Source organism: Petaurus breviceps, unplaced genomic scaffold, assembly GCF_028583685.1.
Source record: "Petaurus breviceps papuanus isolate PSGF00001 unplaced genomic scaffold, PetGlider_PUasm1.0 173, whole genome shotgun sequence".
NCBI lineage: Eukaryota > Metazoa > Chordata > Mammalia > Diprotodontia > Petauridae > Petaurus > Petaurus breviceps.
Genome location: NW_027185759.1, coordinates 11,400,920 through 11,421,786, shown reverse-complemented (window position 1 = coordinate 11,421,786; position 20,867 = coordinate 11,400,920). Strand labels below are relative to the sequence as shown.

The window sequence follows — 20,867 nt, the reverse complement described above, 5'->3', positions numbered from 1 at the left end:
GGCCCGAGGCCCCGGGACTCGGTGACCCAGGACGGGCCCTCCGGAGGCCTCAGAGGAGCCTCGGGACCGGGCCGGGCCGGGAGGGAAGCGAGCGCCGGAGGCGGGGCCTTAGAGCCTGGGAGGTGGGGGGTGGGGGGAGGCTGGTCGCCCCCCCTGGGGCCCGGGGGGGGGCAGGGGCGCTAGGCTCCCCGCCCCCCCATCCTCCCAGCATGAAGGAGAAGGCCACGTGGAGAGAGGCGGGGCCGCCGTCCGACGCCTCCGGGGAACGGGCTCCCGCCGAGCTGAGATCGTGGGCCCGCGGGTGGGGGCCGCACCCCGCCAAGGGCATCCCTGCCCCCTGGCACTGCTGGGGGTCTCTCAGGAAGGTCAGCCCCCACCCTGGCCCCGCGCGGTGGAGTCTTGGCCTCTCACTGCCTGGGTCTGGGGTGCGGGCCGTGTCCAGCCCCGCGGTCAGCGCCCGGCCGATGCCATGGAGCTGTCATCCGCCCCGAAGTGCCGGTGCCCTGGGTGACGCACCTGCGTGTCTCCGCCCGAGCCCTGTCTTGTTATCTTGTAGAAAAGTGTACATGGATTACAACGCCACCACTCCCCTGGAGCCCGAGGTGGTGCAGGCCGTGACGGAGGCCATGCGGGAGGCCTGGGGGAACCCCAGCAGCGCGTACCCGGCAGGTGAGGCACCGCCCTGGGAGATCGGACACGGCCGCAGCCCAGCGTTCTGGGCACTGAAGAGGGAGAGCCGCCTCCTGCCTGCGGCCCCTCTGCTTCGGACCCGCTCCTCGGGCCTGCAGCCTCCGAGGGTCTGGCCAGCCCCAGCCCCAGGCCCGGGGACGGCCCGCTTAAGGCTCTGCAGCCTCTGTCCAGCCCAGCCCCAGGCCCGGGGGCGGCCCGCTTAAGGCTCTGCAGCCTCTGTCCAGCCCAGCTGGGCGCTGTGCCTGGCCGAAGGCTCCCTGTCTCACAAAGTCCTGGTCTTGGGATGGACACAAGATGTCCCTGCCTGGCTACTCCCTCCGCTGATGCTGATCTCCCGCTGGCCGTCCTTTGGCACTCATTGTTACTGTATCATTTCTTTGATGGTCTCTGTACCAGGAAAAGCTTAGGATCCTAGATGTAGACTCAGAAGGGGCCCCACCGTATCTGGTTCAATGTCTTTATAGCCGAGGAAGACGAGGCCTGGGCTGCTCACCTGACATGGCTGAGCTCACACAGCTATAAGGGCCAGAGGCAGGATTTGAACCCAGGCCCTGTGACTCCAGAACCAGGGTTCTTTTCACTGCTCAGTTTCAGCTATATGTACCCTTATTGAAGTCCAGTCAGGTTTCTGCATTTGGGAATAGTTGATCTGTCACCTCTGCGGTTAGATGTTGAGTTTCAGTCTCACTCTAAGACATCTGGTTATTATAGAAAGTTAAGTAAATGGAAGAATCTTGGACATTGTGACCTAAGTCAGGCCTCCTGACTTAATTCAGGCTCATCTGGGTTCCGTTTTGGGAGATCAGCCTGATTCACTTGCTTTATTTCAATGTTTGCAGTTGAGAACAACAGAGATAAATTTTCTAAAGTTAGACATCTAACACCTAAAGCATTTCAGGGACACGAGTCTCCCTGGATCCTGGTCCCCAAAGGCAGTCCAGGGCCCACTGCTGGTCACTCATTAATGTTCTTCTCGGTCTGTCTGGCAGCTTTCCCCAGCCGCTGGCCCAGACCTTGCCCAGCATCACCATTTTAGGTCAGCTCCACACTGCCTGGAACTTTGTCTAATCAGATTTAGCCCAGCGAATTGAATGCTGGTGAAAGGGGTTTTCATTGTGGGAAGTGGAACCCAGAACTGGCTGCTCTAGGGGAGGCCTGATGACATGCTCCCGTTTCTGTGGTACCTGGTCAGTGAGGTCTGGCAAGTGTTATCACTGTTTTACAGATAGGGAAACTGAGACTCCAGCAGGTCATGCCCAGCTGATAGCTGATGGAGCTGGCCCTTGAGTGTACTGACTCCTCTCTGCTCCGACTCAGCCTCCTTAAAGTAAAAAACTAGAGCAAGCATTTCTGTAGCTCCCAAGGTTGCACAGTGATGCACACAGGTCATCTCATTGGGCCCTCCTGACAGCTAGCAAGTGTCTGAGGCAGGATCTGAACTCAGGTCCTCAGGGTCTACGATACCACTGAAAGCAGGAGTGAAGGTGGATTTCCTGCCATGGAATGAACTCCAGTTTCTGTCCTAATCCCAGGTTATCAGTTATTTCACACTGTTCAGTCGTGGAGCCTTATCAGCTGTACTGCACACTCCCTGGGTGGCTGGCTACATTTCCCTTTGGAAAGGGCCCTTGGGGTCTACACTGGCAGCACCTGGGAATGCCCCAAAGGCCAGCTGTGCTTTTGGGCCCCGGCCGGGAGAGCACTTAGAATCAGATGTTTGTCTAGTGTGTAAAATAAGGACCATGTGTGCAAAAGCACCATGAAAATGAGAGTGCACATGCACCTGTGTGTGTGTGTGTGTGTATGTCTTTGTCTGAAGTCTGAGGGAGGGCCCCAGCTGAAATGTAAGTGTGGCCAGTGGAGTACCAACTTCTATCAGGGCAGGGGCATTGGCTGGGCCAAAGAAAGCCAAACCCAAAGGGATTATGGGGGCTCCAACCTCTTCTCCTTGGATAGCTCTTGTTACTCGACTAAATGAAATAGCATCATTTTTAGTAATTCGCTGGGAGCTGGTCTGCACTCACTGTGACCAGAGAAGCATCCAGGCCACTGGATGGACATTGACCTTGAAGGCACCTGCTGTCCCCTGGATTTACATCCATTTGATGGGATCCCCTCTTCGATCCCCAGCCCTCTGGCACCTCATTGTGGCATGGAAATGCCCCTGTGCCAGGGCAGACATGCCACTCACACTGAGGGTGGAGAGGGTCATGCCAGAGGGCCAGTCTCCAGTGGCAGGGGGTCATGTCCACTGATTCTGCCTCTAAGGATTCCTTTTGACTTGGCTTTTTATGGCAATTATTGTTTTTTATTGATTTTTTTTGAAGGCAGAAAGGCCAAGGATATGATCAATGTAGCCCGAGAAAACTTGGCAAAGATGGTCGGCGGAAAGCCCCAGGATATAATCTTTACTTCAGGGGGAACAGAGGTAAGGACTTTAAACACAGTCTTGCTTCAGTGGGTAATAAGTGTTGTTCAGAGTCAGAGAGATAATGCCGTTAATTCAGCAAATCTATATTAAGTAGCTAGGGTGTACCAAGCACTGGGCTAGAGGTAACTACAGATAAGGGAGAGCTCCTGAACTTATGGAGCTTCCAGTTTAATGATGGGCTAAGACACAGAATGTGGGCTTTACAGCAGGATGAGGAGGTGGGAAGGCATCGAGACCCAGGGAGTAATGCGAACAAAGTCACTGGGGTGGGAGGGGGCAAGTAAAACAGAGCAGCCCTTTGGCGAGAGCCTTGAGAGTGTGGAAAGAAAGAAGGCTGGGGGGGGCATGCCTCAGTTTCCTCTTCTGTCAAGGGGGAAGGGGACCATGGACTAGATGGCCTCTGGGGCTTGCAGTCGCATCTTCTCCCTGGGCTCAGTTTCTTCCTCTGTAAAATGGCACTAGACAGCCTCCAGGGCCCCAAGGTCCCAGGCATGTTAAGCAGCAGACAGACTCTCCACCGGGAGCGTTTTGTGATCTGTTCTACTCTTGCCCTCTGGCCTCATGGCAGGCAAACAACTTGGTGATCCACTCCACCGTGAAACTGTTCCAAGAAAGCCAGAGGTCGGAAGGGGATTGGCCTGCCGAGCAGCAAGCCAGCGGGGCCAAGCCACATTTCATCACGTGTACCGTGGAGCATGATTCCATCCGTTTGCCCCTGGAACAGCTTGTGAAAGAGGGTGTGGCAGGTGAGCTCAAGCTGAGGCCACAGCAGATGGTCAGGTCAGCCTCCCCCGATACTCTGGCCCTCTCTATACAGCTGCCAGAGGGACCTTCCTAAGCCCTCTCTTCTTCCAGAAGCTTCAGAAGCTCCCCATTGCCCCAGGACCAAAGATGGACTCCTCTTGGCATTTCAAGGCCTTCTCAGCCTGTTGCACCCCACCTTTTCAGGCTTAGGCAAGTTAAATAGTCACCCTGGCCTTCTGGCTCTTCTTCTCTGTGTGCCTTTGAACTGGCTGTCCCTCCTCCCCCTTCTCCCTAGGACTCCTAGTTTCCTGCTGAGCTCCGTACCTGCCCGAGCCTCACCCTGATTTTTCTTCTCACCCAAATTATTTTGTATTTATTTGGTTTGTATCTGCATGTGTCCATGGCATCTGTTCTGATACACTGTCAGCTCCTAGAAGGCAGGGCCTGGTTTTATATTGTCTTTGAGTCCCCAGTGCCTAGCACGGGCTTGACTTATTACAGGCACTCAATCAAGGCTTTGATGGATAGATTCATTAGCACCACATATCACCTGATGGTGAGCCTGGCAGGCTAGTGATTGGGGCATCCCCAGGTAGACTGAGCAGGACAAGAGGAGTCCTGGCCTTGGACTTGAGTTCCCTCCATCTGGCCCAAGACAACCTTAGCATCTTTTCCCCTAACCCCACCCTAAAGGTGAGGGCACATCCACCTGCCCTTCCCCTTGAGGAGTTTTCAGTCTAGACTGGAGAGAAGGCAAGGCAGGTGTACACACACACACACAGTTGACCATGGTGACCTGCAGCCATCCTGGGAGTTCAGGGAGGAGGGAGATGAGCTTGGGCTGGGAATCCTGGGGGCAGGGAGGCAGGAATAGTAGGAAACACATCTTAGGGTGAAAGGGGTGATGGGCCCTCAGACCAGGGAGGCTGGTCTAGAGCCTGGCAGGGTCCTTCTCTTCTTAGCCCCCGAAGTCCTTGTCTGTGAAATAAAGGCTAAGAACAGGTCAGCTTCAGGGATCCATCCACCTTTTACTTTTTAAACTGCTTTCGAAATTAGGACCCCTTGTGGCTTTGGGGAGATGAGAGATTAAATGAAACTGGAAGGTCAGTCTGGCCCTAATGACCAATGTGGGGGCCAGGAAGGCCTGGGTGATGTCAGTGAGGCTGGCCAGGAGTACCACAAAGGAAGTTCTGAGGGGTGTGGTGCTAAAGGCCTGCACTGGGCTGGAGAAGAGTGATGGTCACCAAAGACATCTCAGAGGAAGGTCTGACAGACTGCCTCCGAAGGGTTATGGAAGGAAGGAGAAGGCCCAGTCCTCAATGCCTGAGGTCATGGGGCTGTAGTGCCGCTGACAGGCAGGAAAGTTGGGGGGGAGTCACTGAGATGTGCCCAGATTGGGACACATGAATGTGTCATCACACATGTGATGAACTTACAGCAGGGAAGGAGGAGGTAGTCAGCAGGTGCCTCCTCTGTGCACAAGCCTGTGCCAAGTACTGGGCACACAACGAGGCCAGAGACAGCCTAGGCCCCCAGGGACACATAAAGCATAGATGCAGGGCAGCTGGCCTTCTTAGCTAATCCTCCTCCTCCTCATACTTTTAGATGTTTGCGCTTAAAAAGTCAGGTTTTGTCAGAAATGTTACAGCGAGTTTCTCCCCAAATCTGTCTCTCCTTTTATCATGGATGCCTTGCTTTTGGTTTCTAAAAATTATTTTAATTTAATTAGATCGATTTTTGTGTCCTATAATTTATTCTGTTTGTTGCATAGATAAAACTTTTCCACCTCTCTGCAGGTCTGATTGATGGAATTTCATGTGTCTCTAACTTTTCATGACTAACAAATATTTAGATTTTTTTTTGGATTTGATCCTCTTGGATTGATTGTCCTGTGAGGTGTGAGCTGGGATGTAACCCCTTTTGGCCGTTCAGCTGTCCAGTTTTCCTAGCAGTTTTTGTTAAATGATGATTCCCTTTCCCATCATTCTGTGATCTTGAGTTTATCAAACGTTCCCAGTTCATGTATAACATTTGGCACAATTCATTAAACCTTCACGGAATGAAACTTTGTTGAAGAAGCTGCCCATCCTTGTGAGACATTTTGTTCGTCTGTTCATTCATTCATTTATTCAGCAAACATTGAACAAAGTGTGTGCAGAGCACTTATGAGAGATACGGTGGAAGTTTGGAGTTTATACAAGACAAGCCTCTTCTCTCATGGGAGACTGGGCCTGGCACATATTAGGTGCTTCCTTGGCTCTTTTTTTTGAGCTTGGACGGATGTTGGAGATCAATGGGTCCAACCCCCTCATTTTATAAAGTGAGGAAGCATAGATACCAAAATACCAAAAATTAGGTGTCAGCTGCTTTAGAGAGTAATTACATGACCCAGTGCCATTAGAGGCCTCAGGGCAGCAGCTGTTACTAAGAGGGGAAGTCAGGCAAGGCCTCACCTTGAAGGTAGGATTTGAAGTAGGCTTTAAAAGATGTAGGAAATCCAGGAAAGAAGGGGAGGGAGGACATTCTCGCATAGGGAACAGGGGAGTAAAGACCCAGGTTGGAATGCAGGAAACATTCAAGAGACAGAGCTCTCCTTGTGATAGGAGGGGGGTGTGGACAGAGTCCAGTCAAACATAATAAGGCTGGGGTGGGAGGGGGAGGAGACATCTTCGAAGGCAGATGAGCTTAATTTGGTAGGCTTCAGGGATGGACAAGGAAGTAACAGGACTAGATGTGTCTTCAGGAGACATGATCAGGACGTTAACTGTAACCCTTGTGTCATTCACCACAGAAGTCACCTTTGTCCCTGTGTCTAAGCTAAGTGGTCAGGCAGAAGCCGACGATGTCCTTGCAGCTGTCCGACCCACTACCTGTCTTGTGACCATCATGCTGGCCAATAACGAGACTGGTGTTATCATGGTAAGAGAGTCTTTGGGGGAAAGTTGGTGATTTGAGGAAGGAGACTCTCACTTTGCCTTGTTCTGCCTCTTGAGCCTCCCACCTCTCCTTCGGGAGCCAGGCCCGTGCTTCATGGATGGCCCTGTGGAATCATGGCTGTCATGCTGATCCCATTTATGATGTTACTGGTTTTGAATGAGTCTTCTCTTGGTTCTGCTCACTTCACTCTGTGTCAGGTTTTTCTGAAACCACCTCCGTCATCAGTGATGGCACAACCATATGCCTTCCCTAGCTGATGGGCATTCCCTCAGGTTTCATCTCTTTGCCACCACAGACAGAGTTGCTGTAAACATCTTTGTATCTCTGGGCCTTCTTATTTCTTCTGTCTTTTGGGGAATAAGCCGAATATCGGCATCTCTACCTGCAAGGATATGAGCAGCTTAGTAACATTTTGGGTGCCTGGCACATAGTAGGTGTCTTAATACATGTTTGATGACTGATTTATTGGACAGAGCTGGGGAACATTATTGAATTTTCACAGCCTCACCATTCGTGCATTCGTGTGCCGGGTTTTGCTAACATTGGCCATTTTCCTTTTTTCCGTCAACTTTGCCAATCCAAGGTGGAACCTTTGAGTTGCTTTAATTTGCATTTCTCTGGTTAACAGTGATTTGAGCCTGTTTGTATCCTTTGACTGTTTATCTATTGGGAAATAGCTCTTATTCTTATAAATTTAGGTTCCTTATATACAATAATAATATCTAACATTTATTAAGTGCTGGCTCTATGCCAGGCCCTGTGCTAAGTGCTTTACAGTTATTATCTCATTGTTCCTCATAACCCCGTGAGGTGAGTGCTGTTAATGTCCCCATTTTACACATAAGGAAACTGAGACAAATAGGTTAAGTGACTTGCCCAGGGTCTGAGCTCACATTTGAACTCAGGGCTTCCTGACCCTAGGTCCAGTGCTCCATCCACTGGGCTACCTCTGCTTCAATCTTAGAAATACCTTTATCAGAGAGATGTACTGCAAAGACTTTTTTCTTCAGGTATTTTTTTTCTTCTAATTTTAGCTACATTGGTCTTGTTTGTACCAAACCTTTTTTAATTTTATGCTGTCCAAATCCTCCATTTCATCTTACTTTAACCCTGATTCTAAAGACAATATCACTTGTGTGGTCATGAACTCTTCCTAAGTAAACAGTCCCAAAAGTTAATTTCTTCTTTGCTCCTCTGATTTGTTTATGATGTGATCTTTTATATACAATTCATGTATACATTTGGAATGTATCTTAGTATGTGGTGTGAGGTGGTGGTCTGAACCTAATTCCTGCCAGTCTGCTTTCTGGTTTTCCAGTAGTTTAGGTCCAATGATGAGCCCTGCTTCTGAATGCTTTCATCCAGGCCTGATGGGACCACAGCCATGTCAAGTCCAGTCCTCTTTTGTTTCCCATTTTAGCCTGTCTCTGAAATCAGTCGCCGGATCAAAGCCCTGAACCAGAAACGGGTGGCCTCCGGGCTTCCAGGCGTCCGTGTGCACACGGACGCAGCCCAGGCTTTGGGGAAGAGGCGTGTGGACGTGCAGGAACTGGGAGTGGATTATCTAACCATCGTTGGCCACAAGGTAAGGCCTCCCCACTGTTGGTGCACTCGAGGCCCTTTGCCACTTCACATGTGTTCTGTAGAGGCTGAGTCATTCTCCAGGCCCTAATTTAAAAATAAGTGGAGCAGCAGGACACTGCTTTTTGTCACCTTCTTGTATGTGGTGATTGGGAAGGAAAACCCATGTTGACAATTCAGTTTTCTGCTTTGCCTTTGGCTGATCACTTTAGTAGCCGATGCAAACTGGAGCTGTTTCTCACTAGGAGATTTTGTAGCAGAGCCCTGGGGTCACACCAAAAAGGAAAGAGAATCTGGGCCTGCCTCCATCCCGGTGGCACCAGGATCCGGTCATGTTCTTGGGATCACAGACTTAGGGTTGGAAGAAACCTGAAAGACTCAGGCCCGGGGCTGGGGCATTTTCTCCTCTTGAATTTCATCTCATTTGAAGAGAGACAATGGAACAGAGTGGTTTTGTACATTCTTATTTCTGTTTTCTCCTCTATTAGAATGGGGGGCTCGCTGGGGAAGGGGCAGCAGTTTTTTGTTTTTTCCCTGAGCCTTTTGAACCTTACTTAGCACATAGTAAGCACTTAATAAATGATGACTGATGGACCAACTGCCTTTGGAATCGGAAATTCTGGGTTTCATTTGATCTGACCCAATGTTCCAGCTCATCCAAGTACATAATAGTTGATAGGCGGGAGTTTAAAATGTTCAGAGCGGGGCGGCCAGGTAGCACAGCGAGTAACAGCACCGGCTCCAGTGTTGGGATGACCTGGATCAAATCCGGGCTCAGATACTCAGCACCACACCCAGAAATAACTGGCCGTGTAACCTTGAGCAAGTTACTTAATCCCGATTGCTTAAAAAAAAAAATGTTCAGAGCCCTTAAAATCATTCTTTCTTGAACCTCATGGCACAGGGACTGTTATGATCCCCATTTCACAGATGAAGAAACTGAGGCTTGTCCAGTGCCACACAGATGGGAAGTGGCCAGAGGCATATGTGCACTCAGGTCTCCTGGCTCCAAGACCAGCCCTGGATCCCATACACTCTGTGCCCTTCTGAGCTTGCTTCCAGGTTAACTCTGACCCACCGGGAATTCCCCTCTAGGGCTGGCCAGCCGGTCCTAATTCTGTTATGGCCTTGGCCTAACCTCTCCTCCTCCATAAGAACAGCATCCAGGAGTGTCAAATGCTTTGATTAAATCCAGGTAAACTCCGTCCCTATAAAACCTCGCGGAGCTGAGAGTCCCTTCGCTCTAAGAGGAGTTAAGCCTTCTTCTCCACATGCCTACAGCAGCTAGGTTCAGAATTTTCCCTGGAAGGGAAGCCCCGCTCCCTGGCCGCGGTGTGCAGCCCTTCTCTTCCCTGATTTGTAATTCAGAGCCGCCTAGTCCTTCTCCAAACCTGGGGCCCCCCTCCGGTTCTAAACGAGCTTCCCCAGACCGCACACACTCCCGCTCTTCACGAGCGGCTAGGCGGGCGCCCTGCAGCTCTATCACCCAGGGCTGTCGTTCAGCCAGGCAGGGGCCTTGAATTCATCCCGGGAAGTGGGGGTGCTGGCTTACTGTCCCCTAGTTTGTATCAGGCACGAGTTCCTTGCTGACGGCATTAGTTCTCTCCTTTCCGAACCAAAGATAGTTCTCTTTGGCTGAGACAAAAGAAGCAAAATCAAGTCCTCATTGAAACGGTTTCCCTCGGTATCTTTGGAATTCTGTTCTTTACAATTTTCTTGTCTTTGGGGGATGATTCCCCCAAAGGATTTTAGTCTTTGGGTGGGGCGATTCTGGAGTCTTAGGCACCGACGCTTCCGTAATGAAGGAGGTGGGGAGGTGGGTCACTGACTACACCCTGCTCTCCCCTCCTCTCTCAAAATCCGCCCCCCCCCCCATCTCCATCCTTGTTAGGGAGACTCAGATCCTCAAGAGAATTCCCACCATTTTGAAGAACTAAATTGTTACTAAGGCCAGTCAGGAGGCTTTTGGCAGAGAGGGAGAAGGGCGGCGGGAGGGGGGGGGGGCAGGGAGAGAGAGCATGATCGCCCCCTCCCAGGTCCGTCAGGGTCACAGGGTGTGGGTAGCGGGGTGGCCTTTTAAGGCCCTCTTCCCTGAGTTCTGGGGTGTCTCTGCTGCGCCCCAGCCCGCACATGCCTTTAGTGCTGCGGCTCGTTAGGACCCACCATCTCGGTGGGCTCGCGAAGGGCAGGGGCGCGTCTGCTGCGGGGTCCCCTTACATTTCCCGATTGTCGGGATGCAGGGATGCGCTTCCGTAGCCTCGACGCGATGCCTTTTCCTCCTAGTTCTACGGCCCCCGGATCGGAGCCCTTTATGTGCGCGGCCTGGACGTCGGCACCCCGCTGCGCCCCATGCTGTTTGGAGGCGGCCAGGAGTGGAACTTCCGACCAGGGTGAGGCGGGCAGGAGGGCCGGGCCGGGCCAGCTACCCGTGGGGGCGACGGGCCTTGTCTGATGTTTCTGTTTCCCTCGGGCATCAGGGGCGGGAAGGAGCTCCCGTCGGAGCTGCGCGCGTGGATAGGTGGGTGCCCAGTAGGAGCACTTCCCTAAGGGAGACAGAGCCCAGCCAGGGGCTGGACCCCAGGGAGGCCCGAGCTCAGGTCCGCTCCCGCCTGCCCCCGGCTGGGCTCTCTCGGCACGTCTCCGGGGCTCTCTGTTTGACCCTTTTATTTTGAGAGTTAGAACCACTGAACTTTTCGTGAATAAATATTCATTGGTCGCTGAGCTGCCGCAGGATCCACGCGTTCTAAGGGCAGTTCACCGCCGGTGACTGAGTTAATTAGTCCCGGCTCTTTTTCTTGAGTAATTCCTAACCCACCGAGGAAGAGGGGCTGGCGTTTCTGTGGCTGCCTCTTCGTTCCCAAGCCGCGCTGTGTACGGCCTAGCTCCTCCCTGGAGAATGCCACAGAGCCCATAAGAGCCTTTGTACAGAGCAGGGAATGTTGGCATCAAAGTCCCTTGTTCTGCCTCCGGAGGAAGGAGAAGTGTGGGAGCAGGCACCAGAGGAGGCCTGGGGGGAGCAGAGCGGTTCCAGCAGACGCTCACAGACTGAAAGGTCTGAGCCGGAGAGAGGGGTGGCGCTCCGCTGGTCAGGGCAGCCCACCTTCGCTGCAGCCTTGGAGTCTGGGCTCCCACCGCCCAAGAGAAGGATGCTCCTGCTTGTTCTTGCCCTCCTCTGGCCTCTCCTTACTCCAGCCCAGCCTCCGTTCAGATGCCCAAGTGACCGTCCCAAAGTGCCCAGATGACACTTTGTCGCTCTGTGGCTCCCTATCTCGTCCAGGACCAAATAGAAAATCCTTCATAGTCCGGCCCTCCCCCACCCATCCCCTCCCTGCCATCTTCTTCCAGCCCCTGCCTCCGCAATACTCTTGGCCCCCTCGATGTCCCACCAACAAGACCCCATCTTCTACTGGCTCACTCTCTGGCTGTCGGAGGCCTTGAGTGCTCTCCAACTCTGCCCGGCTTCCTTCAAGTCCTGCCTAAATCCCACAAAAAGAAAGAATTGTAGCTTTACAGAGGGATTCGTTGTTGCTGCTGGTCCAGCGTGCACATGCAGAGGGACCCAGAAGTTAATGTTTTCATTGCCCCGTGTCCCTCCTCCCCCTCTGCCCCTTGTCTCAGTCTCCGTTGTGGCCTCCGGCCTGGGCTAGGGCGGGATGCTGCCCCCAATTCAGCCTGACAGGTCTGCTAAAGGTCTTAGTCCCTTTGGAATTTAATTTCCCGACTTTAGGGAGGAAGACTCAGGCTTTGGCTGAACCTTCCTTCTCTCTGGCTGGATCTCTGCAGATGAACCTTGCATGGGCTCTAGGCACAGGCAAGGTAGAGTCACATCACCCACTTTCTGCCTCTCGGGTTGGTGTACTCTGCCCCTGGGTGGGGCTCCCTCCAGCCACCCATGGGCAGGGGCAGGCCCTGGACCACCACAGCTCTGAGGCTGTTTCTGGTTCAGTTTGTCCTCCCAGCTCTCCACCTAGGAGCTCCCCAGGTCCTGCTTTCCTCTCCCTTGGGCTTCTCATGTGCCTCTTAAGGCCACTGAGGGCTGTGGGGCTTCCTCCTCTCTGTCCACATCTGGACCATTGAATTTTCTGCTCATACGTCTTCTTGATATCATGTCACAATGCTGGTTGTCTTCGCTTCCCTGCTGTGCTGGGCTTACGCCCACTGTTTGCCTTTCTTTGGCCCTTTGCGTGGCTGGAGATTTAATTGTTCAGGATGGTTGTGTTCCAAGATCTCCAGTCAAATAACCTCACACACTCTTGGTGCATAATACCCAGAGAAAGGACACATCAGGGCTCATTGGACGCACGGGACAGTGAACATGTTAACAGGAAGCTTGAATAGATTGCAGACCTCTGCTCCACACTGGGACAGAGCCCAAGTGCAGAGATCCCGGGCAAAGTCCACTGCCCACCTCCCGATGGAGAGGGTGCAGAATGACCTGGGGAACAGACTTTTCTTGGCAATGCATATTTGTTTTAAAAGGTTTTTCCCCTTATTTTTCAGTGAGGGGAGGGGGGAGGAAGAGGAAATAAATGCTGTTAACTTTTTGAAAATTAAAATAAGAGAGCTGTTCATGAGATTTGGTCCAGTCCCCATTCCTTTCCCCACTCAGCTGTGTGCCCAGATCGTTCATACACACCCTCTCCCTGCCCATTCCCCTGAATGGCCATAAAAAGACTAAATTGGGCTTTGCCTCAAGGCCAGGAAAGATTTCCAGCCCCTCTGTTTTGTTTCCGTCTTTCACCAACCCTCTCATCTTCCTCCTGCTTCTTGTTGCCCAGAGATCCTCTAACAAGGGAAGCCACTTTCCTTCTAGCACTAGAGAGAAAAGCTCTCCTGAGATCCAGTTTCAGTGTGAACACGTTTCAAAGAGATCCACAAGTGACACAGCCTGACAGGGGTCCTTCCTGGGAGAGGGAAGGAGGGTGCTCACTTAGCAGCCGAGGAGGCTCTGGAGAGCAGGGATGTACCAGCCCTGCCTGGGAGGCAGCGCATGGCAGCAGGTTTGCTCTGCATTGATGCAAACGGAGAATCTTGGCTTTGTGTGGTATGTGGTTAATGGTTTTTTTTTTTTAATGTTAATGAAATTAATTGATTTTAATATAAACTTCATCTAAAGGTACTTTGCTCCTAGAATTAAATGCTGTATCAGGACTACTGTTTTGTATTCTCACGGGGGATTTAATATTGAATATGTCCTTTTTTTCAGGACTGAGAATACTCCCATGATTGCTGGGCTTGGAAAGGTAAGGAAGAAGATCCTTGATTCTTCTGGAGGCTACCACCAGTGTGTATTGGCCCTGGAAAACCCCTCTAGATGGACAGACTTAGTACAAGAGGGGGGTTAGGGTGGTCTGAGGAATGTCGAGTGAATTTTACTGAAATCCAGGTGATTTCATAAACATTTGTTGAGTTGATTTGAGTTGTTGCCAATGTACTTGGTTTCATAGGACGTGTTACATAATTTATCTCTTCTTCAGTTTTCCCAGATCCCATTTAGGGATGTACCTGCCCTAAAGGTATAGCCTAGAGATGCAGAAAGACCACATTCATAGAGTGGTTCCGGTCCTCTAAGTGAAAAGAGCTGCATCCCAAAGTCCCTGTATATAAGGGAATTCCATTTCTCAGGAGCCTGAGTAACCATGAGAGTAGACATGGTCAAAGGCCACAGGAGAAGGTTGGGGGCCCACAGTGCACTTGCTGGGACAGCGGGCATTGCCTGGGCTCTTCGTTTTTAGTGCTAAGGTTTTTGCCTCCATTTCTGTTCTCGAGAGACCTCCAGAATAGGCCGCCTCTTCACTAGCCACTTTTCTGTTTGTAGAGTTGGTGCACCTGGAGGTGCTGTAGACCCTGGGAGAGCAGAGGGTACAGCCTGTCAAGATCCAACACACAGTTATTAAGCACCTACTGGATACAAGGAGACTTGGGACAATGTTCACTTTGCTTAGAAATTTGAGATCCTGTGAGATGCGAAGGCACTTTTTATAAACTTCAGTGTGGTTCTTGTGTAAAATCACCTCTTGTATCTTGCCCTTTAGTTCTCCACTGTCCATGCCTTGATAACCACTTGAGTAAAAATTACTTTGCACATAGTCCCTTGTACATTCAGCATAAGCTTCCAGTGTTTCAGTGATAGAAAATTTAACCCTTTGTCTTCCTGGCTAGTGGTGATGGTGTGAAGCTTCATGCTGAGCTCTCTGTGCAGGGGAAACATGAATGCGTCTAGGTTTAGAAACTGTATTGTTGGAGAGTTTGCTAAATACACAGCTCATGAGGGAGGGGTGGGGGAGAGCTGACAGACTGATGGGTGCACTGAGTTTACCTGTCTGGGGCTTAAGCAAGTTCTGATAAGTGACTCGAATGTCATAGCCATGGGGAAGGTTCTTCCTTCCTTCCTTCCTTCCTTCCTTCATTCCTTCCTTCCTTCCTTCCTTCCTTCCTTCCTTCCTTCCTTCCTTCCTTCCTTCCTTTTTTTCTTCTTTTCTTCCTTTATTTTCCTTCCTTCCCTTTTCTCCTTTATAAATTTAAACTTTTAAATTAGTATCTTGTGTTTTAACCTCTACTCTTTGAACCTGACTTGTCTGGCTGTCATTTAAAGAACTGTCTCCATTTTTTAAGAAAGTAGTGTATGATTTCAAGCTGATGGCCGGTGTGGCACAGCTGCGAGGCAGGGCTTGGAGTAGTGAGCAGCGTTGGCCACTGTATTCTCTGTGTTTGTAGGCAGCAGAGCTGGTGAATAAGAACTGTGACATTTATGAGGCCCACATGAAAAAAATCCGAGACTACCTGGAGGAGAGGCTACAGGTGAGTGCTGGTGCAGGGGCCCTCCATGGGGGAGGGTGAGAAGGGTGGCCCCGAAAGGGAGCAGGAGAGAGGTGGGGCCATTCTTGGTTCAAGAGCTTGTCTTGATTTGAAATACAGCCTGAGAAACTCATTAAGGAAGTCATTAGAGTAATGAACAGAGATGGAGACAAAGAGGAGGGTGAAGCTAGAAGCAGAGGCCCCGGAGGGGATGGGGGAGTGGGTAGGTGTGTGCCCAGGCCAGCCACCACTGCCAGTGAGTTCCTTCCCACTCGATCTGCCCTCGTAAATAGGCCCTTTCCTTTTGATGAGTGGATGTCTGTTTTCTGTGTTTTGTGTTTAAGCCAGAGAGGTTGGTTCCCTTGGAACCTGAATTTCCTGAATATTTCCTGTCTTTCTAGGCTGTGTTTGAAAAGAAGGGAATCCACCTGAACAGCCTGTTCCCAGGCTCTGATCGTCTCCCTAATACCTGCAACTTTTCCATCAGTGGTCCATATCTGCAAGGTGACTTTGGGGCACCCCACCCCCATCCCTACATTGCCCAGTCACGACCCCGCTTTCACACATATCATCTTTCCTGGTGCATTTGCCCTGGGCCAACTTACTGCTTTGGCAGTAAGCTGGGTCATAGCCAGACCTCCCCTGAATCCATAAGCTGCTCCTCCCTGGGCACCATGGAGAGACCAGTCCATTCTGTCTGCTTCTCTGTGGTACGGCTCAGTGAAAGCTCCTCCCATTTTTCTCTCTTCTGCTATCTGTCTTTTACCTTTTGGGGCTCAGTCTTGAAGTGACGTTCTGCTTTTACATGGTGTTCTCCTACCCATGGCCCATTAGCATTGCATTGGACGTTGGGAAAGGAAATAAAGTGGCCCAGAATCCAGAGAAGTTCATTTTTCCACTGATAGCAACTGTTAGGAAGTACTTGATGGGAGTAGGACCTATAAAAGATGAGAACTCTTCGCTAAAATTAAACTTAAAGATTCCTTTGGATCTTGCCATTCCTTTCCTCCACTGCTGTGGACAGTTTTAAATGGATTCTCTCCCAGACACAAAGAAATCCTCCTCCTCTTCCCCCTCCTCCACACCGACTCCCCAGGAGGTCTTACAGGGCACAGCAAAAGTCAGATTTCTAACTAGACTCAAAAACTCTGCACTCTTGGTGCTCTAAAATGGCTGATGCCTGAAAAGCCTTTGTGGCTTCGTAGAGGTCAAGGCTGACAGGCTTTTGGCCTCCCTCGGAGGAAACCACTTTTCCAAAGAGGAAAAGAGCCCAGGTCTATGCTTGGGCATGTGAGATCCTGGCATGGGAAAGATGAGGACAGGCAAGCATGTGGGTGAGGGGCTGCACGCTCCCTAGAAGGGATATGGGGCATGGTTTTCCTGCTTCTCAGAGGGCTTTGGGGGTGGAAAGAAGGGCTCCTTTCCACAGCACAGAGGGTCTCCTTTTTGCCCTGGGAAGTCGACCTTTCCATCACAACTTGGTTATGTGTGTTTGTGTGTGTGTTATGTGTGTGTTTGCATGCATGTGTGCGTGCATGTGTGTGCACATCTGTGTATTTGCATGTGTTGTGTGTATGTGCGTACGTGCATGGTGTATTTGTATGTGTTTATATGTGTACACATGCATGTGTATGTGTGTATTTGCATGCATGTGTGCATGTATGCGTGTGTGTGTGTTCTTTCTCATGCAGGCCGAGCAGTGCTGGCTCACTGCAGGACGCTCCTGGCCAGTGTGGGGGCTGCTTGTCACTCGGACCAGGGAGATCTGTGAGTATTCTTCTTTCTCGAGAAGTTTTCTTAGTATTAAATAATGTAGGAGAAATAAAAAACCACGGAGGAGGAAGGCTTGAGATCTGGAAAAGGGCTTTTGGGGGCGCTTCCTGTGATTTCATTGGTCTAGTCTGGAAATCCTCTTGTGCTGGTGCATGTGGGTAAATTACCTGTACTTCACAACCTCAGAGAATGACCTTTGGGAACACTGAGAAGTCAAGGCACTGGCCCAAGGTCACCCAGCCTGGATGTGTCTGTCAGTGGAAGGACTTGAATTCAGATCTTCCTGACTCTGAGGCTAACTCTGCTCCGCTGCCCCTCCAGGGTCACTATAATAAGGATTGTGGAGTACTGAGAGAGTGGCCTTATGTAATAGTACTCTAAAAGACCACAAAAGGTGGCTTTGGGGGCTCTTGCCTCTGCACACCCAGACCGGCTATGCCGGTCATCAGATTTAGTTGAGATTTTCTGTGCTTCGGGTGAGGGCCATATTAAATAATCCCTTCCCGAAGGAAGGAGACAAGTGGCCTAGTGCCCCTCCCTCTTCTGCTCTTCCGTGGGGCCGTAGAAGCCCCATGAGGGCTGGGGTTTAGAAGATGATCACATTCAGGCTGGTTAGAAATTCCCAGCCCTTTCCCAATCTGGGGCTGAGAGGGAATCTTTCAGTCCAATCATTTGGCTGCTCCTATGGCCACAGTTGGGGGTTGTGACCTCCTGGAAAGGCAATACAGTTAATGATTTGAGGAGTTATACGAACATCCAGCCTCTGAAGTCAGTGTGCAAAAATGCCCTTCTCCTCTTGGGTCAGTGCGTTAGGGGACCTGTGTTGATGCTTCCTCAGCAAGGGATTCATTGTCCTGGCTTTTCTTTCCAGACCATCACCCATCCTACTTAGTTGTGGCATCCCTCCAGATGTGGCTCAAAACGCTCTCCGGCTCAGCGTTGGCCGGAGTACCACCAAGGAAGAGGTGGACCTTGCAGTGGAGGACCTGAGGCAGGCGGTCACTCAGCTTGAGAGGAGCTCAGCCTCATAGAATGTAGAGCAGCCATCCCCATGGGGGAGGCCGTGGAGAAGGGGCCCTATCTTTCCTTTGGATAAGGACAGGGATCCAGCTGCAGTGGAGAAAAGCTTGCCATGACTCATAGGAAACCCCAGTGACCAGGCTTGGAAGACTTTAGGAAATCCTTTATTTAACATGGAAGAAATATAGGATAATGGTATCTATGAATGTATATTTTAGAACGTATATTCTCATTCTTGCATTACTGACGTATGATGGTGTGATAATTGAGACCACTCTGAAGTTGTCCAAGAAGAATGTGTTGTGTGGCTGCCTTTTCTTACAGGAAAGAAGGCATGGGATTTCACGAGAGAGATAGCAGCCCCTCTCTGGGTACTCAGACAGAAAGAAGCCCTGGGACACTTTTTAATGATGGAGGTGTACCTGATGCACCCTGATAAGGAAGGATGCAGCTGAAGTCCCTCATAGGCCACCCTGTTTGGAGTAGGGGAGGCAGCCATTTGTTAGAAAGAGCAAATCAAGGCTTTTGCAACCTATTGTCAGAAAACTAATTTGAGTTACAAGACTTAGATAACTGATTTTTTTTCCCAATTTGAAGTCAGTAAATTCTTAACTTGGAATGAAACTCAAAACTTAAATTTCACAGCTGCTACTTCGTTATGGTAAAGTCTGGTTTCTGAACTGAGTATTATCTGTTTTATTTCCCTATGTGTTCAGCCTTATAAATGTAGTTTTCCATAGGAAGGTCTTCAATTTCAGGAGCACAATGCTTAAGCTTTGTGAATTTGCACTCAAAGAAGATAAACTGGCTTTAAATCCAGGGGCAGAGATGCTTCTCAATACACCATGCTTTATGCCCCCTCTGGGGGTTAGGTGATGTTTTCACCCCTGCTCACAATCCCTTCCCCTTCCAAGCCCCATCCAATCGTAGCATCTTTGAAGGCTCTGCTCTCGTTCCCCTTCCTCTGCTCTGCCCTTCCCTGACTCGTCCTGTTCCTGGGAAGCATCATTTGTTGTCTGCTCAGGTGTGTACTCATCAATGAGTGAGTGAATGAACAACGAAATCATTCATTCATTCTTCATTAAATTCACCCCACCCCCAAGAGCCCAAAATGCTCATGCTTCCTTGCATGGTTGGTCTGTTCTGCTCAGCCAGACTATAAGTTCCTTGGGGACGGGGAGAGGCTCCTGTTTAGCTTTCATCTGCCCCCTTGCCTGGCCCAGCCCAAACGTGGGGCAGTTTCTGAATCAGTCTCAACCTTTCCTAGGCCGTTGGTTACCTCTGGAACAGATCTTGGGATCCAGCTTTATTTTATGGAGAAGGAAACTGAGGCCAGAGAGAAAAGCCCTCACCAAACCCCCAGAGCAGAGTCTAGAGGCCAGGTCTGGCTCCTTGCTAGGAAGCTGCCTCAGTGTCTGCTCATTCTCCAGAGCCAGAAGCAGGGAGGGAGCTCAGTCCCATTCCCCTCCTCTGGCAGGCCTTGGTGAAGTGTCCCTTTTATCCGCCACGCCCAATACCTGTACTAAGACACGGAGGGAAGTACCATGGGGTGAGAAGCACAGGAATTTTGGAAGGTCTTACTGGCTGCTTGACAGCCTCCCAGACCCTTCAGTCAGGAACGTGACACCCTTCCCAGACCCAGGCCCTAGGCAGCTTTTGGTCCGAGTGAACTCTAGAATTCTTCATGGACGCAGAAGGAGAAAGCCAGTCCTTTTCCTTGTCAGACTCGCCGCTTCTGCCCGTCACCTCGACTTGTTTCGAGCAGCCATCTGCCAGTGGTCCGGGAGACGACGCAGATTCTCCTTGCTGTTCTCATTGGGTCTTTTCTCGCCATTTCTGGGGAGGAGCCCGGTGTCACAGCACGGGGGTGTGGTAAAGCTAGTTCTACCGTCCTTGTTCATGCTTGACCTCAGCTCTCGAATGTGCCTTTGGCCCTGGTCTCCCTTGCAACATCTTCCTTTGGTTTGCACACCAAAGAGAATTTGTCTAAACCTCCAGGGGTGCCACTTTAATATGCATCTAGAGAGGCATCTAAATAGAAATCATTCCTAGCAGATTGTTAATTAATATTTGAATTGTGCCACCTTTGTTCAATACTGATGAAAACATTGCTTGGTGATTTTTTTCTATTTAATAAAATGTTTTTATGCTAATATGGTAGGGTAGTGACTGGCCTGCTTGTCACCTGGTCCCCAGCCTAGCTGAGCGCTTGTGCTTGGGTGCAGGGAGATGGGGGAATTGTCGGCAGCTTTCCCTCCTGAGGGTAGAGAAGGGTTTGCAACGGCTTCCACGAGGTCATTACTTTTTGAATGACTCAGATTTGTAGAACATCATAAAGTTCTTAAGCCTGTCCTCACCCCCGACCCTATGAGACGAGGGGCAGAAGAGGAAACTCCAGTGCCTCACTATGAACGGGGGAACCCACAAGGGTGTGGGGCATACTGAAGGGCGCTCGAGCCACTGGAGGAAACGCTGAGTGTGCACAGTGCCTGGCACATAGTAGGGGCTTCATAAGTGCTAGGTGGCTGATGGATTCTGCCCTGCCTGCTGGAGGCTGACAATCCTGGCTCCAGGCTGATCCTGCTTCTTAAGAGAGCAACCCAGCCAAGAATGGAGCCAGGGAAACAGCTCTCTGGGTCCAGGACACCCTGTGTTGTCATTATCTCCCCGTCATACCCCCAAGTGTTTCTTGGAGCTTAGGCCCTGCTGACAAGCCCTCCTCCAACTCCCCAGCAGCGGCAGCCTCCCATCTGCCTGCCCTCCACCGAGCCTTATCAGGTAACCAGAGATGGTAGCTCCTGTCCACACAGGAAACAGGACCCTGGCACTGTGAGCATGAGCAGTTCCCTAGAGGAACACTGGCATCTGCAGGAAAGCCAGCAGGTATCTCGGG

The 20,867-nt window shown here is 50.9% G+C and overlaps 1 protein-coding gene across 2 annotated transcripts in view; it reads left to right on the top strand.

Moving 5' to 3' along the window:
- The window catches only part of SCLY (selenocysteine lyase), a 19,056-nt gene extending 397 nt beyond the window's left edge, over positions 1 to 18,659 (top strand). Inside the window, exons 2-12 of one of the 2 annotated variants that reach the window (XM_069083413.1) lie at positions 557 to 669; positions 3,018 to 3,118; positions 3,690 to 3,867; positions 6,657 to 6,784; positions 8,223 to 8,387; positions 10,667 to 10,773; positions 13,590 to 13,626; positions 15,101 to 15,184; positions 15,583 to 15,685; positions 16,873 to 16,948; positions 17,826 to 18,659. In XM_069083413.1, coding sequence (XP_068939514.1) covers positions 557 to 669; positions 3,018 to 3,118; positions 3,690 to 3,867; positions 6,657 to 6,784; positions 8,223 to 8,387; positions 10,667 to 10,773; positions 13,590 to 13,626; positions 15,101 to 15,184; positions 15,583 to 15,685; positions 16,873 to 16,948; positions 17,826 to 17,985 — 1,252 coding nt within the window. In that variant the 3' untranslated portion in view covers positions 17,986 to 18,659. The remainder of the gene's footprint in view (positions 1 to 556; positions 670 to 3,017; positions 3,119 to 3,689; positions 3,868 to 6,656; positions 6,785 to 8,222; positions 8,388 to 10,666; positions 10,774 to 13,589; positions 13,627 to 15,100; positions 15,185 to 15,582; positions 15,686 to 16,872; positions 16,949 to 17,825) is intronic. The other variant, XM_069083414.1, reaches the window with a different exon arrangement.
- Positions 18,660 to 20,867: the final 2,208 nt, after the last annotated feature.